Raw genomic sequence first — 13090 nt, 5'->3', positions numbered from 1 at the left:
AATGTTTCCTTCTGGTTGATCATACATGTACTGCGGAAGACAATTCTGCATATTTAGAGTGATCTGAAATAGCAGCAGTCGGAGGCGAACTCGATGACCTAAACTCACGTAACTTTATTAAGTGATCATTTATGATACATACCTAAGTAGTCATTTAAAAGAACAAGGAATTTTTTGTTTTTATTCCTGTTCTGTTGTTTTCCTCTGGTATTTCCCAGAGGCCTGAGCAGAACAACCGAACAGATAACGTAGTTTGAGGCTTGACTGCAAAAACATGACAAATGTACAAACTCCCATCATACAAAATGAATAATGGAGAATGGTTTGGGGCAACACATACATTAATGACTAATGCCAGGCAAATGGCACATTTTTTGAGACACTTGATTAGAACGTGTGTAAATGAACCTTGCGTGTAGATGTATTATATGAATGTTCCAACTTGTCCAACTTAATTGTTGTTTACACATCATACAGGTTTAAGACCAACACTTGAATACCTCCAACACATTTACCTGCCACAGAAATTGAATGACTAGCAGTCACCATGCAAAACTCAGGACATGAGCTGCAGCAGTACTGGGATTGCAAATGGCTGTAACAGTGCACTTATGAATAGTCTTGTCCTGTCCAAACACTGCCCGACGTTTGACTTATTTATTTATTTTCCATAATTCTTACGTTTATCTTTGAACAACTAGAATACATTGGAATCATTTTAATTCTTGCATATATCATGTAATTAAAACAAACAAAGTAATGTTTGACTTACTGAGAACATTGCACTAAATGGACTAAGCAGCATGACAATCAAGTGAAGATGAAGTCTTAGTTTGTGAAGTGAGAACTGAGATGGAAAACACTGTATTATCCATGGGAGAAATGTTTTGGTTGACCCCATGGTTTTGTCTGGTTCGTTTGCGAAATCCAGGGTATGTGTGTTATGTTTACATTAGACTGATTTTTTCACCATACTGAACAGTCCTGTAACACGAGTTTGACTTTAGCGGAATGTTGCGTTTTCACACGTGCTTTGGGACAAAAGTTGTTTTCAAGTATCAGGCTGTAGGAGGCAGGCTAGATCACATGTAAAAGTTTTGTACCCAACTTTGCATTACCTCTGGCTCCCTGTTGCACTGACGCTAAAGCTAAAGTACCAAGCTAAGCTACTCTACATAGTCTAGCTAGTTGGACCTGATATTTATCTATAATGAGCTAGTTTTATTAAACAGGAATGACAGCAGAACCCCTAGCTGGACATAAAGTTATAACCCGTAATTAGTACATGTGCAGGTGGGAAAACCGTTGAATTCAAACTGTATAAAATAACTTGGAAAAAAATAATCACAAAATTAAGCAAAGGGTACTAATTAATAAATATGTGTAGATTTATAAGGTTCAGTTATAAACCCAACCATTATCAATAAACAATCTAGACAGTCATGGTAGAAACAAGGAATTGGGCAGTGGTATAATTAAAGTAACATTTTTGTTATTACAAGGAAGAGACAAACATCATTTGCTCAGTGTTGACAAAACAGAACTAAATGTATCCAGTGTAAAAAATAAAAAAGGAACTAAACTGACAGAAAATACTGTCTCATTTTCATATATAATTTCATGTCAACATTCTCAGTAATCTTCTATGTACAAGAGGTCTTTTATTAACTCAATTTGAATGCTTTTGTGAATATAATTATGTGGTCAGAATGCTGGATAAATGTCTAAAGTTAGTCAAGACAAGCATGTACTTATCAGGGAATTAGCAGAGGAACACAGATCATTTGACAAAACAAACAAGCGGTGACTCCGGGCGAGAGTCGTTACCACCGATTGTAAAGGTATTTAGCCAGCAGGGTCGCCCATCAACTGCACCGAGATCGTGCTGAAATTAAAGACGCGTCACGTGCTTCCCTCGCAACGAACGCTGATCTTGCAGAGAAAGAAGCAGCAGAAAAAGGATTTAATTGTTTCATATGTAAATATGTGCAATTTACAAAAAAGAGTGATTTTAATAATAATCATTTTATAAATAAAATGTGGTTCATTGCACTTGTTAAAAACATTAATAAGATTTTTAAAGGCAATAATGTCAACTTGATTTTAAAAAGGTGAAAACATTGTTACCATAAGGCTGATTAAGAACTTTGTAATGTATAAATCTGCAACAAAAAAAACCCGACACATACATAGATATGAGTGCATGTCTAACAGTGTGTGCATGTACTTATACATATACACCTAAATACAAAAAATAGATATATACATTTATAAAATAAATAAAATACACATTAAAAACAATACATTAAAACATTCTTGGTTGGTGGTTTTCTTCAAAGCGGTATTTAGCGCAGCCTTTCTGTGCCAGTCTGGTGCCGCCCTGCTTGTGTTCCTCGGTCAACTGTCACACCGCCCTGAAGAAAAGGGGACCAAGCTCTTTGGTCTGGGGGCATGCAGCCCCATGTGTGGGAGCGGCCTGTCCTGGGGAGGTGGGGGGTTTGGGGGCACGCCCCACCCCTGGGTCACACAGGGCCCTCATTGTGCACTGTGTGGTTCGACTTGTTGTGGGCCATGCAGTTCTGCTGCTGGTTCAGCAGGTTGACGGTCTCGTCTGGCTGGCCCTCGTGCAGCTCCGTCAGAGTCAGTTCGATTTTCGTGTATTCGCTGTCTGAGGACTGTGGGGTCTTGTCCATGCGGGAGGCCATGAGGGCGTTCTGGTACTGCTGCCGCGTTACCTGAACAGCAGGGGGCAGTGGTCAGCACAGTGCCACACAATCACCAATTTAGACCACATATAAGTAGGCAGGGGCACTGTAAAGGGGGTGGTGGGGGGGTTGGGGCAATTCCAAATTCCCCTGAGTGACAGGGGCCCTAAAAATTTGGAACATAATTGAATTAGCCTGGGTTGGGGGGCCAAAATCTGTAGCAGCACCCCACGCAGGGGTATAGAAACCTGAGGGATGGGGAGGGTGTGTGGGGGGGGATGTACCCCCAATATTTATTCAATAAGTTTCACATTGATCCTCATTTCTTTATAGTGAACTATGTTTCAGAAAACAAACTGATATTGGGCAGGCTGATTTCTAAATAATGAAATTATTTATGCATTAATTGGCACTGTAAAAAAATTAAAAATCATATAACTGGTGTACCCCGCAGCCCCAGTGGGAATTAAGCATTCACGATGCTGGATGGATGGATAACTGGTGTTTTTAGGAGTGTTGTGTGGCCAGATTATGCTGCATAAATTACAGTGCTACTTTTCACCACTAGAGGCTGATTTGTCCCTCCCCCCCACAAACATAATTTGTTATGTTCCTTTCTCAGTGGAAGGGGCTATACAGGCTGCATTCGTCTTCACCTTTATGTACTGCAGGTCCGACACGGCCCTGACTGAGTAGTCTGGCATGTAGATCTGAAGGAAGGTGTTGAGCTGGTTGTTGCTGCTACCCAGTGTGGAAGTGACGGCATCGATCCGGTCGCTGCGGTTCAGGGAGTCCGAGTGGTTCAGCCCGAATGACCTCGGGGGGGACTTATTCTCTGCACGGCAGAAAAAGCAGAAGGAAAATGCCAATTCGTATATAATGGGGGAAAAAAACTGGACGACATTCTACTCTTTCAATCAATACCCCATTTACCGTTTCATTACTTAGTAATACTTAGGTGACAAATAAAATATAAACAAGTGGCGAATTACAACACAGAAAACTGTATAACTTTTCCTTTCGGCATTACTTCTGCTTAGTGGGTTAAAAGTGATCTGAAATTTACAAAAAAAAAAGCTAATTCAATTAATTTTGCGCACACGAGATGCAAGATCAGGTTCTTTTAAAAACAGATATGTCCCTGTTCTTGCATTACATTTATATTTAAACAAAAACCTATTCAATAATCACCTGACTCAATATTCTGTGACCTTTTTAATGGATTTTCAAGACTTTCATTTAAATTCTTTGAAACAAAGTATTTTTTTAAATGCACATCTGACCACAAGGTGGGGCTCTTTGCCTGCCGATATTTTCTAGTAGGTGAAAGGTACTCCAATCACAGGACAAGAGGAACTTCATTGTCCCACGCAAAACCGCTTCCCATGGACTGGGAAGATGAGAAGATACAGCTACTCTGCTGACTCTGCGGAAAAACTGCCTGGAAAACTAAAGTGAATGGCGAAGCGGAGTGATAACATGACTGTTTCGATGGGAATACTTGGTTTTTTTTTAATTAAAGACAGATTATGTTTTCCCTTCTTAAAAGGAAATGTTGAAAGGGCTTCCCAAGGGTAGCCTCTGAACTTCAATTTGGATGGAATGTATATAATCCCAGTCTGGATGTCAATTTAAAGCTAGGTACCCCATTGCAATATGCCAGGCATGTGAGCTCAGTGTGATTAGGACGCTACCTTTCCCGCAGTCCCAAAGCTCCGGAGCCGGGACTGATGTAATTCGGCAATCGGAAAATTCTTGCTGAGAAGGTCACTATACCAGATGTGGGCCGAGTCAGCCTCTGAGAGCAGTGAGAGAGGCCAGAAAGGCCAGTTCACTGGGAGGGTGTTTCTCTACTGCTGGGCCAGCTGGACACTGTACTTCACGTCCCTGTTTACAGAGCTGGGTGTGTGACTATACATTACCAGCACAGCACCAGGGGATTGAGGCAAAAAAGCATAAAACTGAAAGAATCCACCTATGTGGGGGTTAAGAGCTGTCTTCCCATTGTTCAGTCACTCAGAATAAATTCTAGCTATGGATCACACAACTGAAACGGTTATTTCCCTTCTCATATATAAACATAGTGCTTTAAAAGCTGACAGTGCTGTACGCAATAGTCAGGCTTGGGTGACAACTTTAGCCAAAGTACCTTAAGTACTTGGGTCATAAGGGTGACATAACGTCACTGATGAAACCCACGTACGTCCTCTTTTTCGACAATTTCACTAAAGATGGAATATGCCCATTCTCATCTGTCCACTGATACTTTTTAATCTAACTGACCAATGAAAACACTTTTCACGAAGTCGTCTACTTAACTAGTATTTATCTTTGTACTAGTTAACATTTCTATTCATGACAGTATCTTGCTTTATACAGTATGACATAAATGAACAACTTAACATTGATAATTAGCTACCTTACATTGTTAATTGTGAACATAAAGCAAGATTAGTTTGTATCAAGTTGACGTTGACATTTTTACCTTGCTGACAGCTGTGTAAAGACAGGTATCTATCTGTGGTGTTAAGGGTGTTTCATTCATTGTTCGATTTTGTAGTTTCTGAGAAAATGTGTTTTTTTTTTGCTCCTGAAATAATGTTTTTTTGATGAGATGTGTTTTTCATTGGACAGCATCCATACGTAGATGTAGGGATAGCTTGAGAGACAGTCAGTATAAGAGACTCGGAGGGCGGGAGAAGTCCGCATTTGAGATGTACTGTACCTGGCGATGCTGCCAGTGACTCGGCCCTACTGACCACAAAGGTGCGAGACAGGGACAGAGATACTGGAGAGAAAGGGACAGAGGGACACACAGGGAACCAGTGTCAGAAGAGGAAACTAGAATGCAGTGCAGAGAAACTATCGACCACACCAACAGACAACACTCATGGAAGTTTTGACTTACACAAAAATGTTCAGAAGGTAGAAAGAAAAATGATTGGCTTAGAGAGATAACCAATCAGATCTTGGTCAGATGTCAGATCAACCAATTAGATGTCTTTGTCCCACCTCCTCTACAATTTCATTGGTTATCTCTCTGAACAAATCATTTTTCATTCTGCCTTAAGAACATTTTTGTGTAAAGTAAAACTCACACAAGCACCCAGAACCCACAGGATAGGGCATCAGGCTGGACTGCTCCAGAGTATGGTCAGAAGGTCACTCTGCCCAAGCAAGACAGAAACTCAAATCTTGGCATCGCTATACAAAACTAATGATTCCACACCATTTCAAACTACGATCATCAAATCCTAAAGCAATAAAGTTAATTCAAAATTAAAAGAAAGCTCTCAAATTAAGATAAACTGAATCCATTTCATACAATCAACTTTAAATTTCAAAACTTCTGGATAGCTAATTCAGTATCATTTGTGTGAGGTTGAGTAAAGGTGCGTAGTTCATAAACTGAACAACAGAGGGTGCTGGAGGGCTAGCAGTCATTTGAAGTTTGTGAATGAATCAATAGAAAGTTAATGAAACTGTTTACGTCAGGAAAACTTTCATCGAGCCATAAAAGAGAGTTATTGTCATGTGTCAAAAGAAGCACCCAACATGGAAGCAGGAAGCCTGCTCTTTGTTATGACGCCACTTTGTTGATACTGCCTGTGAATACCTTGACCTTTGACCTACTTGGGGGGGGGGGGGGTCTGTAGCCATGAGAGACCAGAGCTTAGAAAAAGAACTGAGTGGGGGAGGTGAATCAGAGCGCTGCAGTACCTGGGGAGACGGTCAGGGCCATCACTCCATAGGAGGAAAACGGTCCGGCTTCAAACTTCATGCCTTCCTTGCCTGCCTCCACCTCCACTTTGCCCTTTGAGTTCACAGAAAACACAAGATCAGCCCACGTTTCCCAAACATGTGCACACCCCTCAGGTTTTTTTTTCTACACATCACTTAAAGTAACTTTCAGGCAGCTCCAGCACAACACACTTTCGGCAGATTTTTTTCTAAATACTAAACTGAAATGTAGGAAGAAAATGATAAATTTAGTAAACATTCTAAATCATGACGAAAGTCTTTTTGCAGCAGCCCTGATATCGACAGCTTAAGAAGTATGGAACTTCTCCATAGTCTAAGCGCTTGTCCTGATCAGGCTTGTTACCGAAAGTCTACGCTGGGCAGCACAGGACAGAAGGTTGGGTTACATCTGGAGCGGCCATTGCAGACATTCACAAAATAACTCGGGGCAAACACTACGGATAATTATGACATGCCAATTTGCCGAAGTGCATGTTGGACTGCAGGAGAAAACCAGAGGAATCCCACAAGAAATAGTGAGAACATGGGAGAACATGTGAAATCCAGGCAAATAGATAGGAGGCAAGATTCAAGCTTCCAACTCCAAGTTATAGTACAAACTACCAAGCTGCCCACTAATGCCAGCATTAACCCGGATGCCAACCATAACCCTAGCCATAGCTTCAATGCCAACACAAATGCTAGCTAACACCCTAATCGTAACTCAAAGGCGCTCTGTAAGCCCTAACCCCAAATCCATCCCTAACTCAAAACTGTACTGTGCTCTAGATGAACCCGAATAGCAATCCGAACCCTAATCCTAATGCAAACCTGAAATGAAAGAAAAAATAAAATATTTTATCACTTTAATTTCAATACCTATCACCAGAGGTTGATAGTTCAGGTACAGAAAGTAAAAATCCGGACACTGATTTTGTTTCAACCAAACAGTTACAGTCACAGATTACAGTGACTGCGGTTGGTTGAAACAAAATCTTAGTCTGGATTTTTACTTTCTGGACCTAAACTATCCATCTCTGCCTATGACTGTTTAACAGTGATCTGATAGAAGTTCAAGATGGAAGATGATATGCGAAAAACCTTTAAGAGTAGGAGTCTCTAAAAAATCTTCTGGGTGGGATTTCCACAGAACGATGCTGCAGCATTCTGACCTGAAGGATGAGGATGAAGTAGTCTACAGGCTTGTTGCGGTGGAAGAGGTAGTGATCTGGAGCTCTCTTGTTCTTGTCGTTGTACTTCAGCTCCTGGATGACATTGGGGTGTTTGAGAAGACGCAGGAGAATCTTCTCAGACATCTGAGTCGGACTGAAGGGTTCTACTTCTGCTGGGAGAGATAAAAGACAGCCTGGTGTCTAAACTGCTCACTTTGACGTCTTAACCCTCCCGTGTCCGGGAATGACTGACAGTTTAATGATGGAGCTGGAAGCTTCGCTTGATCGCGCAATGTTTGTGTAATTTTGTGCAATTTTTATCAGCAAATCATGGCCTAGTCTTGAGCTGCAGGACATAGCTGAGTCAGACAAAGAAAACGGACAACAAGCAATAATATAACTTCCGTTCCTGTCAGCAGGGTTTGCCCTCAGCTGAAAGTACTAACAGAAGTTCAGATGATATCCAGCTCGAAGGCTGGTTAACCTTTCGGCTGCACCTCTAGCGATCAGCATCATGACGAAAACAGGAGCAGCAGAGAGACTTCCTGTGCTGCCCACTCGCAGATCCCAACAGCCTCTCCTCCGCTGACCCCTCAGCAGCCAGGCAGGCACACTGGTGCAATTCAAGCAACAACGCTCCGCACTTGCCTGTTGCTAGGAAACGCAGTGTAGCCAGTAGAAGCTGAGGTGATATTTTAACCTTCGTCTCATTGTCCGTGGGCCTGAAGGCCGAGAAATCCTGCTTCCTTTCCCGATGGGTTATTTTCTTTTTTGTTTTGTTGTCGGCTGCAAGAAAACAAGGTTAGACATACTGGGAGGAACCATCAGTGATGACTGTTGAATTTCAGGCTTTATATGCAGGCCTATTTTTTATAGCCCTTAGTCGTATGTTTGGTATCAAAAGAGGGGAAAAAAAGCTGTCATGTTTGCTGATAGTATCTTGGCTTTTCCAATAACCGAAACACTTATTGAAACAAAACTGTGTATTTATATTTTATGTAAACGACCAAATTAAACAAATACAAAGCATCATAGGATACATTTCCTGCAGTGAAGCAGCTGACCTCTGGAAGTGGAACTGTAGACCAGGAGAGTGGACCAGATAACTTCAGGACAGCTGCTAATTGTTCAGTTGGTATGCAATGATAGGTACCATATATCAGAGTTTCCCAATCCGGTCCTAGGGGACCCACAGTCGGTCCATATTTTTACTCCCTCCAAGCACCCTGCCAGACACTCCACATTTTTGCTCCCTCCCTGCACTCAAATCATGCATTTGCAAGGGCCCCTAAGGTTTGAGGGCCCCCTGTTGGCCACAAGCAGTTACATTACACTACATTAAGGGTGGCCCCAAAGTGACTTTTTCAGTTATGCACCTGAATTAAAAACCCACACCCTGCAGACAGGTATCACGCGTGTTTGTTTAAAATGAGCATTCAGTGGATAACTGTACATATAATACACACTGATTCCTGACCTGCCCATAAACCTTAAACATGTGCTGAATGTGAGATACACAACTGATGAAATTTTGTGTGAGTCTCCCTTCAGGCTGGATTTTCCATCCAGTTCTGGACAACGACCCCTATTGGCTGGTACCTACTATACAAGTCAGTCTCGTCCAAAATTTCAGACTTGATGATTTCTTCGATAACATCCTCCAAGGTGACGATACCCAGGACCTCGTAGAAGGGGTCTCCCTCCCCCTCGTTGTTTACCCTCTGGACGATCGCCAGGTGGGATTTACCTGGAAGAAGACAAAGGCTGATGTCACATTTCAGAAGCCCGTAACATCTCAAAGTGACACTTTCTTAAGAGCTAAATCTGTATGTCTCCCATTGGAGAGCATATTTTATATTTCAAAGCATATTTCACATGAAAAATTCAGCTATTCAGCCAGGAAGTATTTTAGACCAGTATGACATTTTTTTCCCAGTTGAAGAGACTTCCTAGATGTACCATAAAGAAAGTTTGGATAATGATGACCCAGACATCATAAAACACCAAAGCCTCTCAGACTGAACAGACAGATATTTGTCTAGTTTTCATAAGAAATGTTCTCATCAGCCTTCCCAGGACCCCCAGTATGCAGCTTAAACAACACCCTCCACCCCTCACAAATACTGTCAACCAAAACCCTAAACATTTTCCCTCCTATTCTCAGCTTGCTATCGTTTCAAAGGAATTTTCCAGTGGGTAGGCTAATATTAGACCTGAAATTAAGTTTCCATTCAACTTCAGCTATATTCTCACTGATGTAACTGCCATGTCATTTGATTGTCTTGTGGCTAGTAGACAAATTCAATACTGAGAACTCCTAAGCTTCACCCCTGTTCCTGCAGGCAAGAATATGGATGTGAACTCTCCCTCCCCGAATCAATACACCTCAAGCTGGACTCCACACACTCTACCCCACTAGAGTAAAGTTGATTTTGATACTATTTCTGCTGAGAGGGCAGAAGCCATAATTCTCCATTTCCTCTTCCACATCCCTAAGCATAACCAAGCAACAAGAGTTAGCTGTCAGTCGCAAACCATTAGCTGGTAACGTCACACGTATGGCAGCGTTAGGAACTGCTATGATGACCGACTTATAGTTGCTGCTGATTAATTCTCTACAGTTCAGCGCGCAGGGGTCTGTGTAGACTGGGAGAACCACAATGTGCCCACACTCAAACCCAAACTGAATGTAGGTGAGGCGACCGTTCAAACACTGTGGCCTGAAGCTAACAGCTAACAGCAGTACTTGTGAGGTGCTTCGCTAAAAGAGAGGACGGTGCTGACTATGCACTTGTATCGTATTACGTTGGGCTGGGGGGGAAGGCGTTGCAGGCCGATTATTAAATTACACGCTGTTGTTTTCAGCTGAGGTTTCTCCAAAAACAAACAAAAAAAAAAAAACATACTGTACGCTCAGCAATCAACAATGCTGTTTCGATTCAACAATGCTATTTCTGCTAATTGCAAATACATTTTGCAAATACACGGCAAGGTTACGTTACAAGCCACCCTCAACAACTTTTGCTTGTCTAAACAACTCTGTACACAGTTGACAAAGCATACAGGAAAATAAACAGGGAACAGTGACCCTTTTATCTGTTTGCTGCTGTAGCCACAGCTAATTTCAAAGCAGCTCTAGCTTGATAGTGAAGAAGTCAGCTGGTTAGAGACTGAGACGGTAAGTTAGGGACTTATCTCATTAGACTGCTCTTTAACTGCCAACTCCTGCAAAGCGTTTGTGTCTAATCATCCAGTTAAGCAGCTTTACCTAAAGCCTTCACACACACACACAATTTTTTTTTAGGAGCCTTTCAGTTTTAAAGTAGTTTGTAAAACCTGAAGTAGCTCAAATCGATGACTTGGATTAGGTGGTCACCCTGTTAGGGACCATGTCCCTAAAATCCATACCCTAATGTACACTGTTAGTCAAAATGGTAGATCATGCTCCATGTGTAGCCTTCACAGTGAAGCATCCGGAGGACTTTGACGAATGAAATGAATGGGCTTCATATTTACAGGGAAGAAATGAGGCCTGAGGCCTCTGAAGCAGCATCACCATCTCAAAGATGCCAAAGGCAACCATGAGCAGCATAGGAACAGAAGGCGGACGAGCTGGGGATCAGAAGCAAGGTGTCCGGAGGGAGAGCGGGGGCCCTCAGCGGGGACCCTCAGCGGGGCCCGGGGCGGGGGAGGCCGGGGAAGGCCGCCATCATTCCATGTGCTCCCCCCAGACTGACTCTGGTTTCAATTCCTATGTCTCACCATCTCAGAAGAGGACAGCAAACTTTCCAGTTTCCCAGCAAAAACAAATGAAGGACGACAGGAAAATGTGACTAATGTCTTCCCGAAATACTCCAGAGACAAACACGCACTGTTTATTCATAGCTCCTTGGCTGCTACAATTACGCTGCAGTGTGTGTGTGTTTTGTTTCCTTAGGGAATGACCCGATTGGCTTTCCAGGGTCGACATGAGCGGCGGCAGTCAGAGAGAGGGCGCCAAGCGTGGCCGTCTGAGTCAGTCCCTCTCCTGGAGGGGCGGCACGGCGGGAGCACAGGACAGTGCTGGGCTCGGACAGGTGACAATGCATGAAAGTACAGCAGGAATGAAGAAACTTCACTGAAATCTTCAATGGAATCGAAGTTATTTACGCTTGAGGGGCAAACATGACATATTTAGCTTAGACGTATTTTTCCAGTATAGAGCTGGCCCAGTTTTCTGCTATTGCTCCCTAGAAGGATGAACTGCAAATGGGGGGGAATTATAATTAATAATTAATAAAGGAATAATCAAAATATCCCAACTTAGAGGAGATACAAACGCATGAATACGGACAGGAATATTGACAGCACAATTTCACACTCATCGTGCGTCGGAACAAGGCGTCACAACAGATATTCATTTTTAAAAACACATGGATAACTGGCCTGGGAATCACAATGGCACAAGCCGTCTCCCAAACCCACAGTGGGATCAGAATCGCCATACACACACAGCACCCCCTGCTGGGTGGCCAGGGCGATGCGGCATGTGGACTGCCTCCCCCCTGCCCGAGATACTCGCACGGCCTTCTGGGACTTCTCCCGTGCACTTCTCTGCCATTCCCAGCTTTATTTATGGAATGTGATCCGTCATATTTTTCCATAGTGGAATTTCCCTATAAATAGTCGAGGAGGCCGTGGAGTCGTGCGCTGGCCTGCCGTGCCCGTTCGGCTTATTTTGGGTCCAACGAAGACGGTGAGACTCTGAGCAATGGGAAACTAGCAGACAGAGTCGTGTGATCCCCTTCGGAAAGAGCCTGGGGTGAGGACAAACGGCCTCATTCTCTTGAGTAAACGAGGTACCAACGAAACTATATTTGGCTCATAGCCCTTCACACAAAGTCAGCTAACGTGTCTTTAATTTATGGATATAATATGTAAAATAATGTTAGCGGCCATCGTCTCCCTAATGGCTCAATCCTAAGAAGTTACACCAAGCGAGCAGCTCGGCCAGAACAGCAAAGCTGGGAATTGCACGCCGTCCACCGTGCGCATCCAGCGAGCCAGCGGCAGAGAGTCGCATCCTGGTGCGGGCCGGTGCTCTCAGCGGCGTCCCCCCATGTCTCACCGCTCAGTCCATCCAGGTAACGTAATTCATCACAGGGCAGAAAATACCACCACCTGGATTTCGCAGATAAAAAATTAGCTGCAGAATCTAAGATGGCCCGGGCTGTAAATTATTCATCCTTGCCAACGCCAGGTGGTGTCATTTCCTGTCCAAATGACGACTTTAATTACCCGTCCATGCCCTAGGACACAATAAAAAAAGAGAAAAAAAATCGCCAGTGCCGCGGTGCTCCAGGGGCGCAGCAGCTCAGCCTTGACCGGAGCTTTTGCTGGTTTCCGTTCTTTGTACAGTAAATGATAATGGTTGTACATGACAGAATTAGGCCATGTCACACGTCCACACTGACCCAATCAGCATACACCTTT

The 13090-nt window shown here is 43.2% G+C and overlaps 1 protein-coding gene across 4 annotated transcripts in view; it reads right to left on the bottom strand.

Moving 5' to 3' along the window:
* Positions 1–1364: 1364 nt before the first annotated feature.
* Positions 1365–13090, bottom strand: part of LOC111837100 (metal transporter CNNM2-like) — a 38608-nt gene continuing 26882 nt past the window's right edge. For 2 of the 4 annotated variants that reach the window (XR_002836578.2, XR_011984394.1), the window contains one exon: positions 9229–9365. Coding sequence is in view for 2 of the 4 variants with exons in the window: in XM_023798919.1 (XP_023654687.1) it covers positions 2523–2735; positions 3362–3540; positions 5431–5493; positions 6426–6519; positions 7619–7788; positions 8267–8404; positions 9222–9365 (1001 nt within the window). In the remaining 2 variants the exon portion in view is untranslated. Of the gene's footprint in view, positions 2736–3361; positions 3541–5430; positions 5494–6425; positions 6520–7618; positions 7789–8266; positions 8405–9221; positions 9366–13090 lie in introns of those variants that run through there. The other 2 variants (XM_023798919.1, XM_023798928.1) reach the window with 2 other exon arrangements.

Source organism: Paramormyrops kingsleyae, chromosome 20 (genome assembly GCF_048594095.1).
Source record: "Paramormyrops kingsleyae isolate MSU_618 chromosome 20, PKINGS_0.4, whole genome shotgun sequence".
Lineage (NCBI taxonomy): Eukaryota > Metazoa > Chordata > Actinopteri > Osteoglossiformes > Mormyridae > Paramormyrops > Paramormyrops kingsleyae.
This window is presented reverse-complemented; position numbering and strand designations above follow the sequence as displayed.